This window comes from Heliangelus exortis, chromosome 1, assembly GCF_036169615.1.
Source record: "Heliangelus exortis chromosome 1, bHelExo1.hap1, whole genome shotgun sequence".
Taxonomy (NCBI): Eukaryota; Metazoa; Chordata; class Aves; order Apodiformes; family Trochilidae; genus Heliangelus; species Heliangelus exortis.
The window spans coordinates 50,006,136-50,024,255 of NC_092422.1; the positions used below are offsets into that span (position 1 = coordinate 50,006,136).

The 18,120-nt window shown below is 44.2% G+C and overlaps 1 protein-coding gene across 1 annotated transcript in view; it reads left to right on the forward strand.

Moving 5' to 3' along the window:
* Positions 1-2,102: 2,102 nt before the first annotated feature.
* The window catches only part of CLDN10 (claudin 10), a 61,739-nt gene continuing 45,721 nt past the window's right edge, over positions 2,103-18,120 (forward strand). Inside the window, exon 1 of the mRNA XM_071741943.1 lies at positions 2,103-2,302. Coding sequence (XP_071598044.1) covers positions 2,233-2,302 — 70 coding nt within the window. The 5' untranslated portion in view covers positions 2,103-2,232. The remainder of the gene's footprint in view (positions 2,303-18,120) is intronic.

Here is an 18,120-nt window from a genome sequence, read left to right on the forward strand (position 1 = left end):
GCAACCAAGTGGTTCTGTCCTGCTGAGCCTGGGCAGCTCCTGACAGGTCTTATTGATAAGGCAGAGTGCTATGCTTAGCAAAAGGCAGAGCAGGGTGAGATGGGGCAGTGTTTGTATTCAGTCACCTTTACTTTTTCCTGGTCAAATGAGCCTCAAGGATTTTTTTCTCAGTCAGTGAGGAGAATGCTCAAGGGAAGTCCAGAACATGGTGTGAGTTTGGCATCAGATGGAAAAAGTATCTTTGAGTAGTATCTTTTTATTTTTAAAAAAAACGAACAGGTACCTAATGACATTTTCACTTTCCTCTGTGAACTAATACAACCTTTGGGGAACAAACAACAAAAATAAAAGCCCCATGATTTTGTATGGGGTTTGCAGAGGTAGAATAAATTAAAAAAAAAAAAAGCCCTCAGATATCTTCAAAGATGGACCCATTTCTGTGTTCCCCTCAAATTCAGTGAAAAAATACATGAAAACATGAGTCAAGACATGAGTCTTGACCCTTGTCATAAGAAAATTATGTTACTGCATTATTATAAACTTGCTTTGTCTCTCTGTCATTGTGCCCTCACCATTAAAACAATCTGCTCTATTACAGTGCTTCTCTGTAGCTAAGGTGCTTTCCATCTCTCTTAAGCTGACTGTGTTAATTAAAAGTATTCAATTTGCCATTGATGTGTGGGATACTGTTTACTCTGAAAAGAAATTCCTTCTTGTAATGCAATTCCCTGGTCTGTGTTACCATACTTTTGGGTCCTACTTCTTAGTGCTAAGCCAAATGCTGGTTAAAGTGGAAGTACCAGGTGGCAGTTCAACAGGACAGTCTAAGTAAAACTTCTCTTGCTCTTTACATGGAATGCCAATTATATTTTAGCATTCTTGATTATTTCTTCTGGAGCTCTGAAAAGTTTACAGAAAACTCCTATACCAAAGTTAAGTAAGGTTTTTCTCACAGCTCTAACATGGAGAAGCAACACTATAAACACCAAAGGGGAAAAAACTGTTACTCTCATTGTGAAAAAAAATGGTGTCTGCTCAATACCCAAGGTGATCTCAAGTCACGAAATGGCATACAGCAACGTGAAGGACAAGAAACACATGCTCCTTCTTCAGAGAGGAAGTCAAAAAGACCAGAGAATGAGAAGAGGCCTGAATAAAGCTGTAAATTGCCATCTTAGAAGAGTGAAGGCCACACAAGTCTGCAAAACCATGTGTGTAGGTCCCACACCACTAACGACAGTGTAGTCAGGAACTGGAAGTAGAAGAGCTGCTTCAGTGTGGTGCTGTCACTGCCTACTACTTTACAGATGCCATTTTATTACATCAGTGATTCTTTGAGGATTTTTCACTAGCCATTGGTGAGACAGATGTTTCTGCACTATATTCACGGTGCAGAACTGACATACCATAACACAGTAAATTTTCTATGCTGACCAAAGAGGTCTCAGTGGGGGCTATACAAGTTTCATTCTGCTGACTCCGTGCTCAAGGACCAATTGCTGTTTCTGTTGTTGCTCTAATTTGTTATTCTACAAATACATGCACAGACACTGCCTCCAAGATGCTATGGATTTAGTCCTGCTTGTAAGCTGACTAGTTATGGCTGAATTAATTTCACAGCCTTTTAAGAATTGCTTTTGCAAATGTTGTGTGATTCTTCTAAAGTGTTATGGTAATCTGTTAAATGGTGCTGTACAGTTTGGACTCTGAACTTACTTTGCTAGATGCAATGGTTGTAAGTTTCCAATTAACTAAAAATTAAGCATTAACTGGAATACCTTAATTGAAAAAAAAATATGGAATATTTTAATTAATTTTTACAATTAGAAATCCGTATGCAACTGCAAGTAATTAGCTCCCAAAACCTTGTGCCTTGACTGTCTTTCTAAACATTTGTAATGCCTAGGGACTTTCTTGAATCATTTAAGCATGACAGTTTCTTTCAGCCACATTAACTTTCTGTAGTGAGTGTTACTGAACTTGTTCAAGTATAATTTGCTTATGTTATGCCTTTTTGCTTACTCACATGACTAAAGCACTTTTCTCCCCACACAGTGGCATTGCTAAGTCCCTGGGTTACAGAGAAACATGCTAGGAATACAGATTATAGCTTTCATATTTTGCTTCTGTGGACTGGGAGCTGCTATTGCTGCTACTGCATCAAATGAGTGGAAAGTCACGAGTCGAGCGTCGTCTGTTATCACTGCAACTTGGATTTTCCAGGGTCTTTGGATGAACTGTGCTGGCAATGCACTGGGTGCTTTTCACTGTAGACCCCACCTTACTATCTTCAAAGTAGAAGGTAAGTAAGTGTCACTTCACTGGAACATATGTCTATTGCAAGATCTGAGCCTGAGGAGAAAATGGTTGTTCAAGAGCTCGTTCAAGAGATTACGATTAAAGCATTGCGATGAATAAAAGTGAAGGATATTGTAGGCAGAGTATCAGAAACAACTTTGTAGGAATGATACGTGTTCCAAGAAAGACAGTAACCTCTTCTCTGTGGCTGGTAACATGAGGTAAGTATGCTGGACTAGATTAAATTAATATGCTGTCAGTAACAAACCACAATTAGCAAAGAGATGGGCTAAACTCTCTTCCAGCTCTAACTTCCATGCAAAAATAAGCATCCTTCCTACTGGGTGGGGAGAGGAGAAATGATAGGAAGATATGTGACAGCTATCAGTCCTCTTTTTAGTATCTAAGGAAGTTAGATAGCAAAGAACAGTGTTCACAAATACTACACAAATGCTGATATTCTGGGAATTAAGTGTGCATGTATATACTTGCTGTATCACAGGCTAATATTTTAACTTCAAAGATCAAAGGTGTGCTGTTTCAGAATGTCCATTTTAATGCAAAGTGCTGGACTTGGAAGCCATCTATCAGCATGCAAAAACCCCCGAGGTCTTCTTTTCTTATATAGGGAACAGCTTTACTCAGAGACACAGACTAACGAAAAGTTTACTATGGGATGTGGTTTCTGTTTTGCTCTGTGTGTAAAGCAGTGAATGAAGATTTTTGTTTTCTATTTGCTGTTAAGCCTCCAGAGAGTAAGCAAGATAGTGTTTGGAGTTAAACTGTGTTTAAGTACTCATGTGGGCAAGAACAGAGGGATTGCTCTCTCCTAGATTTGGGGGACTGCTCTGCCCTGGATGTCGGCAGCATATGAGTAAGATGGAGTCAGGCCAGAGCACAAAAAAAAAAAAAAAAAAAAAAGGATTAAAGCACCAGTATTTCAGGGAACTAGAAAAGAAATCCAAGCCAGACAGACCAGTCATCCAAAGGCTTTATGAGACCAGAAAGAAGCACAGTTCTGAGATACTAACAGCCAGTGGCTGTATGAGATGTAAAATCTACTGTTGTGTGGTTGTTACCATATTATATAAAGAGGTTCTTAGGTGCACAACACATGGAGACACAGGGATGTTACAGAGCCATGCCTTTTCTTACCTCTCATGCCTTTTCCCTGTCCAGACTGTGTGCTGGGACAGACAGATCAATTCTTAAACATAAAGAGGATTTTCAGACAAAACTCAGCATCATTTTTGTACACGTTTTATCATGCCTTGTTTCAAACCATCAAAAATTGCATGTGAGCGATGTGAACTGATGAGAATATTTTAGTTCATTTAAAGAATGCTGTTCATCAAAAATTACTTAAAAGGCATAGAAACTCACACAAATGCTTTAAAAGTAAATATTGTATCTTTGCAAGTAACCATTTATGCTTTATTTCTGCAGAAATCTAAAGAAAATCTTCTTCACAGGAATGTATGATAAAATGTGCTTAACCAATGTAAAGTACTTCAGAAACTAGAAACTACCACTATTACTATTACAAAAGCTGCTTTCAGAATAATCATCTGTGATTAATTTGCCACTTTGTATTGTCATTACTGTTTTGATCACTGGCAGATTGAAACTTGAATATACAAAATATTGCATCATTATGTGTGCATCCTTTAAATATATACTTAAGCATCTGAGTAAGGTTTTGCTTATTCACTGTTTATAGTAACAGAGACAAGAAATTAACAGCAACAAAAAGAAGCACTCACTTGGTAAAATAAGAGAGTAGCAAACTGCTGTACTGACATTTAGGAAGTCTAATTTTAACCTGCCAGTGCATGCACCAGCAAAGGGTAATGTTACGTGTAGCATAAACACTACTGAGAAAGAGTGAGGTATTTTGTTTGGAAAGCCTGCTAAAGATAAACCTCTGGTAATCCAAGGAAAACAAGAGTTCAACAGGTAAAGAGCTTTGCACTCTCTCTCTGTCCTACATTGTAAAACAATAAAACACTCAGGTTAAAGAAGTAATGAACTCCCATGTCTGTCTTCATAGCTTCAATATATCATTGCTACGGTAATACTGAAGTCAGGGTGGGCTGGCAATATAACTTTTTCTTCTATACATTTATGATTTTATGGAATCTATTTGTAATTTGTCCTATAGCCAAAGATAAGTCTGTTACACAAGGTCCTCATTCCATTCCTACCTACTCATCTTCAGGTCACCCCACAGAAAGTATCAGCAGGAAGTAACACAAGTCACTTCTACACCGAAGAAAATTCATTCGATCATTAAATTTTTTATTATGCTTTTGAGAGGAGAGGCAGGAGAGGCTTCAACATAAGCTTTATGAAGTTTGGGGATTTTTTTTTTTTTCCTATTTAGATTACAGTAAACAAAAAAGCAGACTCCAGAGGTCTTTCTTCAAGCAGGTTTACCCTGCATTTACCAGAACTGACTTTCAGCTAAAGAACTAATTGTGCTGACAGGAGCAGAGAGGAGGCAATAAGGACTCACTTCAGCAATCAGCCCACTGTCACACCCCACAAGGAGAGCGTGGCACTGTCACGTCTCACACAGTGAGCACGGCTCCCCAGATGAGGGGCCAAACCAAATATCACCTCCCACAGAGTGGGCACGTCTCGACGTCCCACTGAGTGGGCACAGGTAGGGTTCCCCACAGTGGGGGTCAATGCAGGGGATTCAGACTGGACCCCCTTTCTTTCTAAACTCCCTCAGAGACGAGCCTGGGTGCAGCTGGGACAAATCCTTCTCCTTCTCTAATGAATCTTTCAGCAACCCTTTGGGTGAGATTCAGTTTGGGAATTCTCTGCACATTACTAACCTTACCTCTGGAGTAAGGTTATTACCCAGGAGGTTTGTATAAAAACACAACTTTACTTAAAACTTAGTAAGATTATAAAGCATGTGAGATTACAGCTAGCAGAATTATAAATGATGGTACTTTCAAAGCAATGGATTACAATCTAGCAAAACTCAAGGAAGTTGTCAAAACAACAGGCTACAGCTAGCAAAACTTAACAAAGCAATGGGGAGTAAAACTTAACGAAGTCAGAAATTATGTTATCCTCGTGTGCCGAGATAAGGTTAGAAACAGAGACACAGAGAGAGAGAAATAAAGATAAAGAAGGGATAGAAAAGATATCAGCACCCTTGGATCCAGTGATGATCTCAGTTGGAAGTTTGGGTCCTTGGATGGTGAGCACGCATCCAGAATTTCAGGTGTGCCTATTTAATGCTGCCTGACCCCCACCTTTTCAGGGGGGGCTTTGGCATATCTTGCAATGCCAAGTGTTCGCTTGGACCCCTCCATATGGGATGACACAGCAATAACTCTTATTTCTGCACGTGCCCCCTCTCCAGTGGCTTTACCTGGGGCACACACAAGATGTCACTCTGCCTCCGCAGGGTGCAGCTTCCCTGTCCCTTATGGAATAAGGACAGTGTCCTGCCTGTCAGGGTGGCATCAGACAGAGCTCCCCTTGCAAGGACAGGGTTCAGCTTATTGGGATGGCCACTGAAGGAGGAACTTTTCTTGTGAGAATAGGGCCCTATTTATCAGGGTGGGTACCCAAATGAGGGTCTCTCCTTGAGAGAACAGGGTGCAGGTGGTTACCAAACGAGGCCTCTACCCCGAGCACTGTGTCCACTTTGTCAGAGATGCTGTTTTGGGAAAAATATTCTTTTTGGGATCCTACATCCACCTGAAGATCTTGAGGGTTTATGTTTCTGGGTTAGCATGGCCGCACTGCTAACAGTATCCAAGCTAGCAGGGTGTTGCCAAATGTACATGAACACTCACATGTACAGCCCCAATGTACTCTGCTGCAGTGCCTGAATTGTTCAGATTAAATATCCTGGAGGAGTATGATGTGCTTACTGTAATACAAATAGTAATAGTGTTGTAGCTACAGTTTTTTAAGGCAACGCTTGTGGGAAGAAACAGTATCGTTTATGAAATCTACTGCTTTGGGAGAAGTATGCAAAAATGTCTAAGATCTGACACAAATACAGCAGGCTTCAAGCTAAATATTATCTGGGCACATCATCTCTTCAGTTAACTTGGTTATGATTATCAGCACACTAGATACACTCATGGAAATTATATGATCAAAACCAAGGAACCATTAAACACAGGCATAAACTCACACAGTCAAGAAACACCAGAAATTAAAACTAACAGTGAGATGATGTTGTTTAACAAACCCACTCACCTCTGATTAACCTCTCAGTCCTTATCTCAGTAAAAAAGGCTCACAAAATGCCTTCAAAGGGTGAGTTTGGGAACCAAAGCTCCTAACTCCAGTGGAGTCAGCACTGTCATGGACTTCAGAAAGATATTGACTTTTTATGACTTAGTTTCCACCCACCCCATCTTCTGCTAACTCCTCAGTGCTCCCTCCACAGGCAGCAGTTACCTCTCTTCTCATTCCTCTCATGCTTATAATCCTGAGTTCTTTCAGTCACAGAATTCTCCAGATTTGACAAGAACTAGCTTTTAGTTGACTATCCTAGAACTGCTTAGATACTTTATTTAAGTATTTTGCTTTTGACGATGCTAGAGAGAGCTTTTTCACTCACATAAAAAATGTAAGTGTAACTAGGAAATTGACCTGTGCCCACATCCCTTTCCTATGACACCTTCCTAATCTTTCAGGGCTTCTTCAAACAATTGGTTCAGCATTTGGCATGCCCAACCTATGGACCTGTTCCATGACTCCTCTGAACTTCCTGGTTCTGCATGCCATGGCTTCAGGGTGGTATACCAGAAAGTAGAAAAAATGTGCTTCCTTGAAGCTTGTTTGAGCCTTAGATCTTCTCCTGGTATCTCTTAGTCTTACTAGTGCCTATTTTGATGGAGCTAGGTGGGACAAGCAATGCTATCCTGATGATAGACAATATGGAAAGGGTAGAGCCCGGGTATTCTGGGTCACAGCAGGAGACAGATTCAGAGCTGTCATTTCATGAAGCTGCCACTGGAATGCAGCTAAGGGGTGGAAGGAAGCTGAAACAAGGCACCTACTATTGCAGCACCTGTACCCAGAGCAGCCTGGCACAAGCACATGCTATTTGAGTTCATCAGTGTGTGGTGAGCAATTCCAGCCATGCTTAGAATGATAGAATCATTTTGTTTGGAAAAGACTTTTAAGATCATCAAGTCCAACCCTTAACCTAGCACTGCCAAGTCCACCACTAAAACATGTCTCTAAATGCCACATCTACATGTCTTTTAAATATCTTCAGAGATGGTGACTCAACCACTTCTCTGGGCAGCATGTTCCAGTGCCTGAAACCCTTTCAGTAAAGATTTTTTTTCCTAATATTCAGTCTAAACCCCCTCTGGTGCACAATTTGAGGTCATTTCTCCTTCTTCTATCTCTTTTACTCTGAAGAAGAGACCAACCCTCACCTCTCTACAACCTTCCCTCAGCATCCTTTTCTCCAGGCTAAACAACTCCAGTTGGCTCCGTTGCTTTTCATAAGACTTTTGCTCTAGACCCTTCACCAGCTTTGTTGCTCTTCTTTGGACATGCTCCAGAACCTCAGTGTCCTTCTTGTAGTGAGGCTCTTGAAGCTGAACACATCATTCAAGGTGTGGCCTGAAATGCTGTGTGACACTAAGTTCAAGGTGACACTAGCAACATTCCCAGGGGGCTCAGCCTAGAGTAGGAAAGGACTGACCTGAGTTTCCCTCACTGGACAGAGCCTGCTGCCAGGGAAAACACAGCAAGCCATTTGATTACTGCCAGTCAGCAGCAAGCTAGCCAGATACCTTCGTGGCATCCAAGGTCAGGCTTCTCCAGAGCCTATGAGGAGGGAACTTAGTGCTAAATCCGCCAGGGGCCACCACCATTGCTCAGTACTCCTCACAGGTGGGGTTACACGGGGGCAGGCTGAGTAAGGGCTGGGACCAGAGCCCCTGCACCTGCTCCATGCTGCCTGCCAGATCCCTGTGCCCTGCTTGCTCTGTCCGCTGACCACTTCTGCTGCTCTCTTTCCACTGCTTATTCCCTGCCTGCTGCCCCCTCGCTGCCTGCTCGCTGCTTGCTCTCCATCCACCGCTTGCTCCATTCACTGCCCACTCACATCCTGCTTGCTGCCCGATCCCTGCCCTCTCTCCATCCACAGCTTTTTCCCTGCCCGCTCCCATCCACTGCTTTTCCCCTGCCCGCTCCCTGTCTGATCTCCATCCACTGCTTTTTCCCGTCCTGCTCTCCATCCACAGCTTTTTCCCTGCCCTCTCTCCATCCACAGCTTTTTCCCTGCCCTCTCTCCATCCACAGCTTTTTCCCTGCCAGCTCCTTGTCCGCTCTCCATCCACAGCTTTTCCCTGCCCTCTCTCCATCCACAGCTTTTTCCCTGCCAGCTCCTTGTCCGCTCTCCATCCACAGCTTTTCCCTGCCCTCTCTCCATCCACTGCTTTTTCCCTGCCAGCTCTCCATCCACAACTTTTTCCCTGCCTGCTCCCTGCCTACTCTCCATCCGCTGCTTATTCCCTGCCCGCTCTCTACCCACTGCTTTTTCCCGTCCCGCTCCTATCCACTGCTTTTGCCCTGCCAGCTCCCTGCCCTCTCTCCATCCAGTGCTTTTCCCCTTCCCGCTCCCTGCCCGCTCTCCACCCACTGCTTTTTCACGTCCTGCTCTCCATCCACAGCTTTTTCCCTGCCTGCTCCGATCCACTGCTTTTGCCCTGCCCACTCCCTACCCTCTCTCCATCCACTGTTTTTTCCCTGCCCGCTCTCCATCCACTGCTTTTTCCCTGCCTGCTCCGATCCACTGCTTTTGCCCTGCCCACTCCCTACCCTCTCTCCATCCACTGTTTTTTCCCTGCCCGCTCTCCATCCGCAGCTTTTCCCCTTCCCGCACCGCTGCCTCCTGGCTCCCCTCTCCATGGTGCTGCAATCCCGGCCCCGGGGAAGCAGGGATGGTGCCGGGGTTGGGGGCCGCTCCGCCCCTGGCGAGGACACGGAGCTGCCTCTTGTCCTGGGAAGGCGGAGCACCCCGGGTGGGAGGTGACGGGAGGGGAGAGGATTCACTGCATCCAGAGCCGTGGCAAAGCTGCAGAGGAGAGAGCTCTGGGGAGGGGGAGAGGGGCGGGGAATCATCCGGGGATGAATGGCAGCAGCCATCAGCGGGAAGGGAGAAATCTATCCTGGAGGTGTTCTTCAGACTGATGGCCAGGAGAGAAGACTCTGCCTGACAGTCACAGGAACAACGTAATGAGGGTCCAATACCGGAGTTAGAGGATAACTGTGTCTAAGAACTTTCCTGTAGCAAGCAAATCCTTCTGGGAGAGTGCTAACTGGATGGAGGTATAGTTGATTTGTGTTTGATAGACCCCTCTGTTAAGTCTTTCTGCCCAATAAGTACAATATTCATTTGCTGATTTAGAGAAACAAAGTCAAAACAGTATTGGCATACTTGCTTCAACATAAGAAGAAATATACAGTAGGATCAATAGTGCAAATATTGGAGCAGTGACCATGAGGCATGGCCAGAATGCCTTTCAGAGTTTTATGGCTTGATTCCAAAGTACTCTCTATTTCTCAGCAAGCAGAAGGGTAACTGGACTGATTAAAATGCTGAATCCAGTACAGGAACTTTTGTGCATGCAGAGAAATAGGGTGTTAAATCTCATTAATGAAAGGTTCTCTTCTATCAGAGTTTGCTTCTCCATTATAGCAAGTCTCTTTCAAAGTGTATGGCCTCCATTCTGACAGGAGATGACAAGGTCTGCTCTCTGCTCAAACAAGGTAGCCTCTGGTCCCTAGAGGAAGCTGGTAGTGTCCTGGAGGTCATGAGATGTCATTACAATACACAGCAAATGTTTTTGGAATCTGTTCTACTGTATATTATTGCTCCTCCCACACCTAACAGTGAAATAATAAAGTAAATTAAACAGCTCAGCCAAGGTCAGAGTTAATCTGAGACCTAATGGCTCTTATTATGCTGATTTTAAGTAAGTGAAGGGATAGATATGCAGCAGAGCCATCCACAAAGCAGAGAGCTGTGTCTGACCTAGCAGCCCCTGGCAGGATAGAGATGAACTAAGGAGGGGGATAACTCCCAAGTATCCAAGACTTCTTTCCCAAGGAAGCTCCATCAGCAGCTTTGCAGTAGATCCAGAGCAAAACCCAGGATTTCCATAAGTGTGATAAGTTCCAGAAAATCCATTCAGAGCCCAAAGATCCCCCATGGGGCAGGACAACTCCATGAAACTTGTATCTTTGGATCTCAGAGCTGGAATATAGGTTAGAGATTTTGAAGTGGTTCACAAAGAACCCTGCTGCCAAATTTTATTTTCTCTTCAAGCTCTTTATTTCCAAGATTTTAATCTATAAACTTTGAAAATTCATTAATCTAAACCACAATGAATCACTGTTTACTGCTATTTACTATGAAGACTGCCTGGCTTTGGCCAGTTACTTGAACCAGAATAGTTCAGAGCTATGGGGCAGCCTGAAAAGAGATGTGCTCACTGAGGGATTTGCAACCAGAAAGATACACCAAAGGTGTCCAAGAACTCCAGGACTAGACTGTGTGGGGCCAACTGGAAAACACCGAGGGTGTAGGCTTTCACAGACAGCTGCCAATTTTGAAGAAGGTGGTGGCAGGTTACAAAGGACAGACTATCCTGCTTTAAAATCTGCAGGATTCCAGAAAAACATAAGGCATTACAGATAAGCCCTCCTTTATAGCTCTTGCTTACACCTGGCAATTTGATGGCACCTCTGCGACCTTCTTTTTGTGCTATAAACCTTCTGTCTCCCCTCCTCTATACAAGGGCAGAAGTTACCAAATTGAGATTTTATTTTTTTTTCCATTTTTATCAAGACCTGGACAAGAATAACACTACTTGTGCTTCTCTTCAGTCATTCTTACAGATTTTAGCCTGGTAGACAGTCCCCCAGAGGTGGTCTTCATTTGCAGAAAATCAGTGAGGAAATCTGGAAGGTGCCAACTGCTGCTATTTGCTAGTGTGGTTCTCATGCAGCTGGTGCTGGGGCATTAATAACAAAGCTCTTTCATCTTCTAATACTCACTCCAGGATAGATTGTTATCTCTGCTTTGCTTTTAGCTTTCTTTGATTGCTCCTACATGGCAGCAGAGTGTGCACTGTAAAATGAATAGGGCTCAGCAGTAATTGGTATGCGGCCAATGTCTTAAAATACCTCTGTTCAAACAGGTTTTGTACCCTGATCTGCCTTGTGAGCAACTGAGGTGGTTGAGGGGAGCTTCTCTGCAGCTTGTTCCGAGGAGCCTAGAGCCAATGTACCTCTTCTAATCTTTTTTAGCAGTCACGCTACAACCAGAGCTTCATTCAAAGTTACGGAGATATAATCCATGTCATTTTTATAAGTTCCTACAGCAGGAGGGGAGAGGAGACCTGGAAAAAAACAGCCATAGTAGGTAGATGGGTGATAGGAGGAGACTGAAGTACGAATCATTAAGGCTAATTATTTTGGAATTCATGCTGCTGAGATTTAAGATTTTAAATCTTTAGCTTTTTAGCACATAGGACATTTTCAGGGAGTGGTGCAAAGAAGGGGAGAGATGTTGAGCAGAGATTGGTAATAGATTGGGAATAGGTATGGGGAAAGGAATGTAGCCAGTGGTTGTGAGATGAGAAACTGTAGAGAAAAAAATGTGTATACAAATCTCTGTTGTAGATACCATGAGGAAAGTTGGCTGGGCAAGTGTGAGGTAAGTGCCATTTTGGTACAGGAAACAAACAGGTCCACAGAAAATAGGAGTACTAAATCCCTCAGTGCAGGTGTTTGTCTATGTCTCTGGTACTTACACATAGCTTGGCAATGTCAACTAAATGCCAGATGAGCACAGCCCTTTTAACAGAGTCATCCACATGAGATTCCTCTCTGTATCCCACATGCATCAAATTCTACAGTGTCTGATTATCCTTATAAGCTTTACCTGGAGAGCCAGGGGGCAGCCTGGTGGTTAGAGAGAGGTTGACTGATGCATCCATCCTCTTGAGTGTTTCACTGATTCAGATGAGAGGAATGCTTGGAGCAGAGGTGTTACCAAGGGTCTTGTTGAAGGCTTTCCACTTTTTCAAGGTTCCTTAACAGTATTGTGGAAAACCTCTGTCTGTGTCCAGCAGAGGTGTCCAATCCACCCAATATTATCTCTACAGACTGAACATGGAAGCCCAGGGTTCCAACAACATGTTCTTCTCCAGGGATGCATTCCCTAAAACAGGAAAGAGCAGATGGCTGTGCCTTAAAGCATGGCTTTGTTATGTGCAAGGGCATTTTCTTTTTCCATTCCATGTCTCTCAATCCATGGCCAGCACAGCCATGCAGCATCTCATGAACCCACTGACAAAATCATCTTAGCATGGGGGCAAGCAAGAGGCCAGGAAGTTGTTCAGCTGAGAAGAGTCCCAAGCAGAATATATGAGGTGGTCAGACATGGCAGCAGGGTATCTGGCAAGAAAAGGGACCCTTCTGATGACTTTTCACTATTGAAATGAAGAACCAGTACTTCCCTTTTGATGGTATTCACGACTTAATAATGGGTCTGTGGCATTAAAATCTTCCTGGATTTTATTGCTTTTCTTTTTTTTTTTTTTTTTTTTTTTTAAACACATACATATATTCAAAACAAAACTCAAGTTAGAAAGCTAGGCATTGAAACCTTCATTAGTTTCACTATTATTAATAAACTAGCAGTCTTTCTGTTTCAAGGGATGCTTTCTGTCAGAAAGAAATTAATAGAAAGGCACCAAACCAGGGTCAAAGGTAATAGAATGTGATGTTAGGATCACTTGATGGTAATTCTTCATGGTGCCACTTGAAGAGATGAAGATAACCAGCAACACAGAACAGGCACCTACCAGAATCTGTCAGTGCTGACCAGAAGAGCTGGCATTTAAGTACTGAGGTCGTTCAATAACAAGGATGGTTGGTAAATAGGAAGGACCTGTAGAACAAGCTGGCCTTAGATCTACCTCATGCCAGATGCAGGACTGATGGAATTAGTCAACATGCTGCCTAGGAGAGAAAGCTGGAAAGACAGATTCTTGTTCTGCTCCTATAGTGACCTTTTATGAGATGTGGGTAAGGGAGTCTTGCCTGCCCAAATACTTAAAATTCTAGAGCTTAAACATTTATTGTTTTAATTCAGCAAAGCATGTATTGCAATTTAGAAATACCTTGTACTGGCCCCACAGATATTTGCGCTTTAAATTTCTAAAAAATTATCTGAGACAGCAAAAAAAAACAACAAAGGCAGTGAATACCTCTAAAGACCATGCCAAAAAGCCTACTGTTGTGATCCTTTTACAGCTGTATTTCTTTTTTACTGTGTTAATTTTCTAAAGAAAATGACTGCTAGTCTGGAGGTAACTAACCAATCCCCTCAGGATTAACCTCCTTAAGGACAGAACTTTTAAACTCCACATCCTGAGCTAAAATTTCTGTTGTACTATTGACCAGTTTTCCATAAATCAAGACTTCAGTGCTGTAGTTTTAATACTGCACACCATCAACTGGATATGTAATTAAACTTATTTTATAGGATTATTTTAGGGTACACTCTAAAATTTTCCCTCTAGCCCCTCATTTTCCCAGAAGTTAGCTGCATAGCCCCTACTGGTACTTGGAAGACTGCAATTACATAACCTGACAGTCAAAATGAGAAGCAACACTAAGTACTTGAAGATTGTCAAAAATTTGCTTTCAAAATAATATATACTGGTTTTCTACCTGGCCCACTCTACCAATTTTTGTACTTGCTGTTATTTTTGTATCCAGATGTGAGGCTACTCTTCTGCAGAAACCAGTCAAACACAAAGATGTGCTTTGGGGTCATATTCACAGCAACCCACACTGATTCATATTTCCAAAGGAAATGAGAGCTCAGAAGTTCTAAATTTCCGCTGCAGATGGAAACCTGCCAAAATCTTCTGTTATTTGGAGACAGCCTTTTCCTTCTTCACAAATGGATTTCTAAACAATAACACGGAATGTCACATAAAAGCCCTTCTATTGATATTTCATCCTGTAAGCAGCAAAAGCAGAAACAAAACGCCAGCCACTAAGAAACAGTGAAAGTGATTCACTGACCATATCTCAGTTCAGTGTTTAATTGGTCAAACAGGAGAACAGGATTCCAGAGGTATAAACAACTTCTTCATTGCAACCCCATCATGAGTCCAAGCTGCTGCCCCAGGCTGGCATCCCATCCCAAGCAGGTATCATACCACCTACTAGGCCATGAGTCAGTCAGCTTTTGTTAACAGCAGAAGTAATTATCTCACAAAGAGGGGAAAATAGGTAATTTAATTAACTAAATAATCATTAATGGCATCTGGGCATCTTTTTAATGGATATGCTCTAGCCTAAAAGACAGGTGATACCACTATCTCCCATCAAAACCAATGCAACAGATAATTTTACTTTTCAACATCTTCATTGAATCATAGAATAATTTAGGTTGCAAAAGACAACTTTAAGGTCATCAATTCCAACTATATAGTAGTTTTGGCACAAGTAGTTTTGCTTTGCTCAGTGGCTATTACAAAATCTCCAATTTGGTTATTTAATATTCTCCCTAGAAAAGCTATGTTTTGCATTCAGTCTTCACAAAAATTCAGCATTTTTAAGTGCCAGTAATTCTTGTGACTCTGTATGCAGCAAGGCTCAGGAATCTTTTGAGCAGACCTATTTGCCTGTTTTTTGACCCTCCTGAGTGCATTCCCATTTAGATCAAAGCTCCCTGAGAGACATCCTTGCAGGGCAAAAGCCATCTTCTTCAGCTTTCCTGATGAGCTGAGTGTCATCTTGCTAGACTACAAAATCTCCACATCAGCTGTACTAATGAGGTGGGCTTTTTGTTAAAATCCCCAGTTGATGTGACCCAACCAAAAAGCCCCACCAGCTGAGAAGTCACCCAGCATCCTAGTCAGAGCCCTGGACCTTCACTTTTAAATCAAGAGAACCCACCACAGGCAGGGACAGGATATGAGTGGAAGGCAGAAAATTTGTTTCCCTTCCTGGCAGGAATTTGGGTCAATTCCTGCTGAGTTAGAAAGACTCACTGCCATCCCAGCCAGATGATAACAGCCAGGACTTCTCACCCTGAAGTCCCAGAGGATGAGCAAGCACTGTGTGCTGGCACCACTCACTGAGCTTTCCTAGGGCTGTCCCTGCCCACATCACTGCAAACACAGCACTTCCCTACAGTATGGCACTCCTCCTCATCTCTTGCCAACCCCATGGCCTTCACCTTGTTTGCTTTTCTCCCTCAGCTCTTTTATCCCAAAGGCATCTCCAGCTAAGACCACGACAGGGCTCCTCTTATATTTTTGGCCAACACTGGAGTCGTAGAGCACAGAGACCATCACATTGCCACGGCCTCTGTGTAGGTGTCTGAGATGGCTACATCCTTCCAGAAGGTAAAGTGAGCTCAGGTGAGACAGAGGGTGGTATAGTTAAAGGCAAAGAACTAACCTACAGTGGAAACGTGTGTCCCCAAGGGAGCAGGAGGCTACATGTAGCAGAACCATTTTTGCTTTCTCCTGAAGCAAATGGGATGCAGTGTGACTGGAGATGGTATGTGGGGGTATGCAGTGTGACTGCAGTGTGGGGGTATGGCAGGGAGAGAAGGGGCTGTGCTTCTCCAGCTCTGTGCATCTCTGCCACCTTCCAGAATGTGGCACAGCTCACTCCCAGAGAGTCAATGACAAGTTGGGTCTCTGCAGATGGGACATCACCATAGTCACGCTTTGGTCTGGGCTTCACCCCAACCAGTGCCTGGCAGGGTTATGGAGCAGATCATTCTCAGTGCAATCACACAGCACCTACAGGATGGACAAGGGATTAGACCCAGCCAGCACGTGTTTAGGAAGGGCAGGTCCTGTCTGACCAACCTGATCTCCTTTTATGATCTGGTGACCTGCCTGGTGGATGAGGAGAAGGCTGTGGATGTGGTCTACCTGGATTTCAGCAAAGCCTTTGACACCGTCTCCCACAGCATTCTCCTGAAAAAGCTGTCAGCCCACCTGGGAGTCTGGATTGACAGGAAGCTGAACATGAGCCAGCAGTGTGCCCAGGTGGCCAAGAAGGCCAATGGCATCCTGGCCTGGTATCAGGAACAGGGTGGCCAGCAGGTCCAGGGAAGGGATTCTGCCCCTGTACTCAGCCCTGGTGAGGCCATACCTCGAGTCCTGTGTCCAGTTCTGGGCCCCTCAGTTCAGGAAGGATATCGAGGTCCTGGAGCAGGTCCAAAGGAGGGCAACCAGGCTGGTGAAGGGACTCGAGCACAGATCCTATGAGGAGAGGCTGAGGGAGCTGGGGCTGTTCAGCCTGGAGAAGAGGAGGCTCAGGGGAGACCTCATCACTCTCTACAACTCCCTGAAAGGGAGGGGTAGCCAGGGGGGGGTCGGTCTCTTCTCCTAGGCAGCTCCCAGTAAGACAAGAAGGCATGGACTTAAGCTCTGTTAGGGTAGGTTTAGGTTGGATATTAGAAAGAATTTCTTTAGGAGAGGGTGATCAAGCATTGGAATGGGCTGCCCAGGGAGGTGGTGGATTCTCTGTCCCTGGAGGTTTTTAAGAAGAGAGTGGATGTGGCACTCAGTGCCATGGTCTGGTAACCATGGCGGTAGTGGATCAAGGATTGGACTTGATGATCTCAGAGGTCCCTTCCAACCCAGCCTATTCTATGATTCTATGACTCTATGGCTCAGCTCACTTCCTTCTGAGTGGCACAGCTCCCTGCCTTGCCTGTTGCTGGTGGGTTATCTCAGGGACCTCTGCTTGGCACTGCCAGGGAGAGATGTAGGAGAAGAGACGGGCAGCCCAAGCTGGTATCCTGCCAGGTAGCAGCTTCCATCTCCAGAAGAACCCCTGCCCAGACCTGTGGTGCTGGGGTGGGTGGGCTGAGAGGAGGAGGATGATGAGTTCTTCCCCTCCCTCCCATTGGCAGGCAGGGAGCGGAATACTCTGTGTGTTAACAGGAACAAGCAGAAACCTTTCCAGCCAAGGTACTTAAGATTTAAGTCTGTTTGCCAAATGGCTTCACTACCTCCTTTGGATAAAAGAAATGTTGTTGCTCAAAGGAGAAAACAAGGTGGGGGTGTTTTCCCCCCTCACCCTTCCTGTCTGCAAATCCAAGCATCTCTGGTCTGCAGTTCCTTGTAAACAAAAGAAGGAGCTTTTGTGGAGCCTGTTGATAAGAGACGCTCCACACCGCCCCGTATCCCAGAGATTTTTGAATTATTATTATTATTTTTATGTTTGCAATAATATGCAAATGTTTGAACTCTTCCTAAGGTCACTCTCTGGTTGTGCTGCACTGTGGCAATGGCTCTGGTTACTGCAGGGACCTCAGGGCAAGCCCAGGGCACAGCAAGGCACAGCTGGTTGTCTGGGCCAGCTGATGGGATTTGAACTCAGACACCAAGATCTAGGTGTGCAAGAATCAGATGCAATGTGGGTGAAAGGAGCCAGGGAGGTAGGAATGGCTTTGTCTTCCACTCCTCTGTCCTGGGAGCAGTTGACAAGGAGGCAAATCACTTGCAGCCAAGGAAAAAGGGTCCCATGTACAACGTGGGTTATGGGGCAGAGAGAGACAAAACCCACAGGTAAGAGCCACTCAAAATACATCAAACAGCTTGGCGGGAGGGGATCATTAGGAAAGCAAAAAGTAAACTTGAGAGGTACAAGGCTCTGCCTTGACCTGGTGATGACAGTGCAGCCACTGCTGCAATACAAGAGGGACTGAGCCCAGGCTCTCCACAGTCTCAACAAAGGGTAAACACTCAGCACAGAGAAATGAGA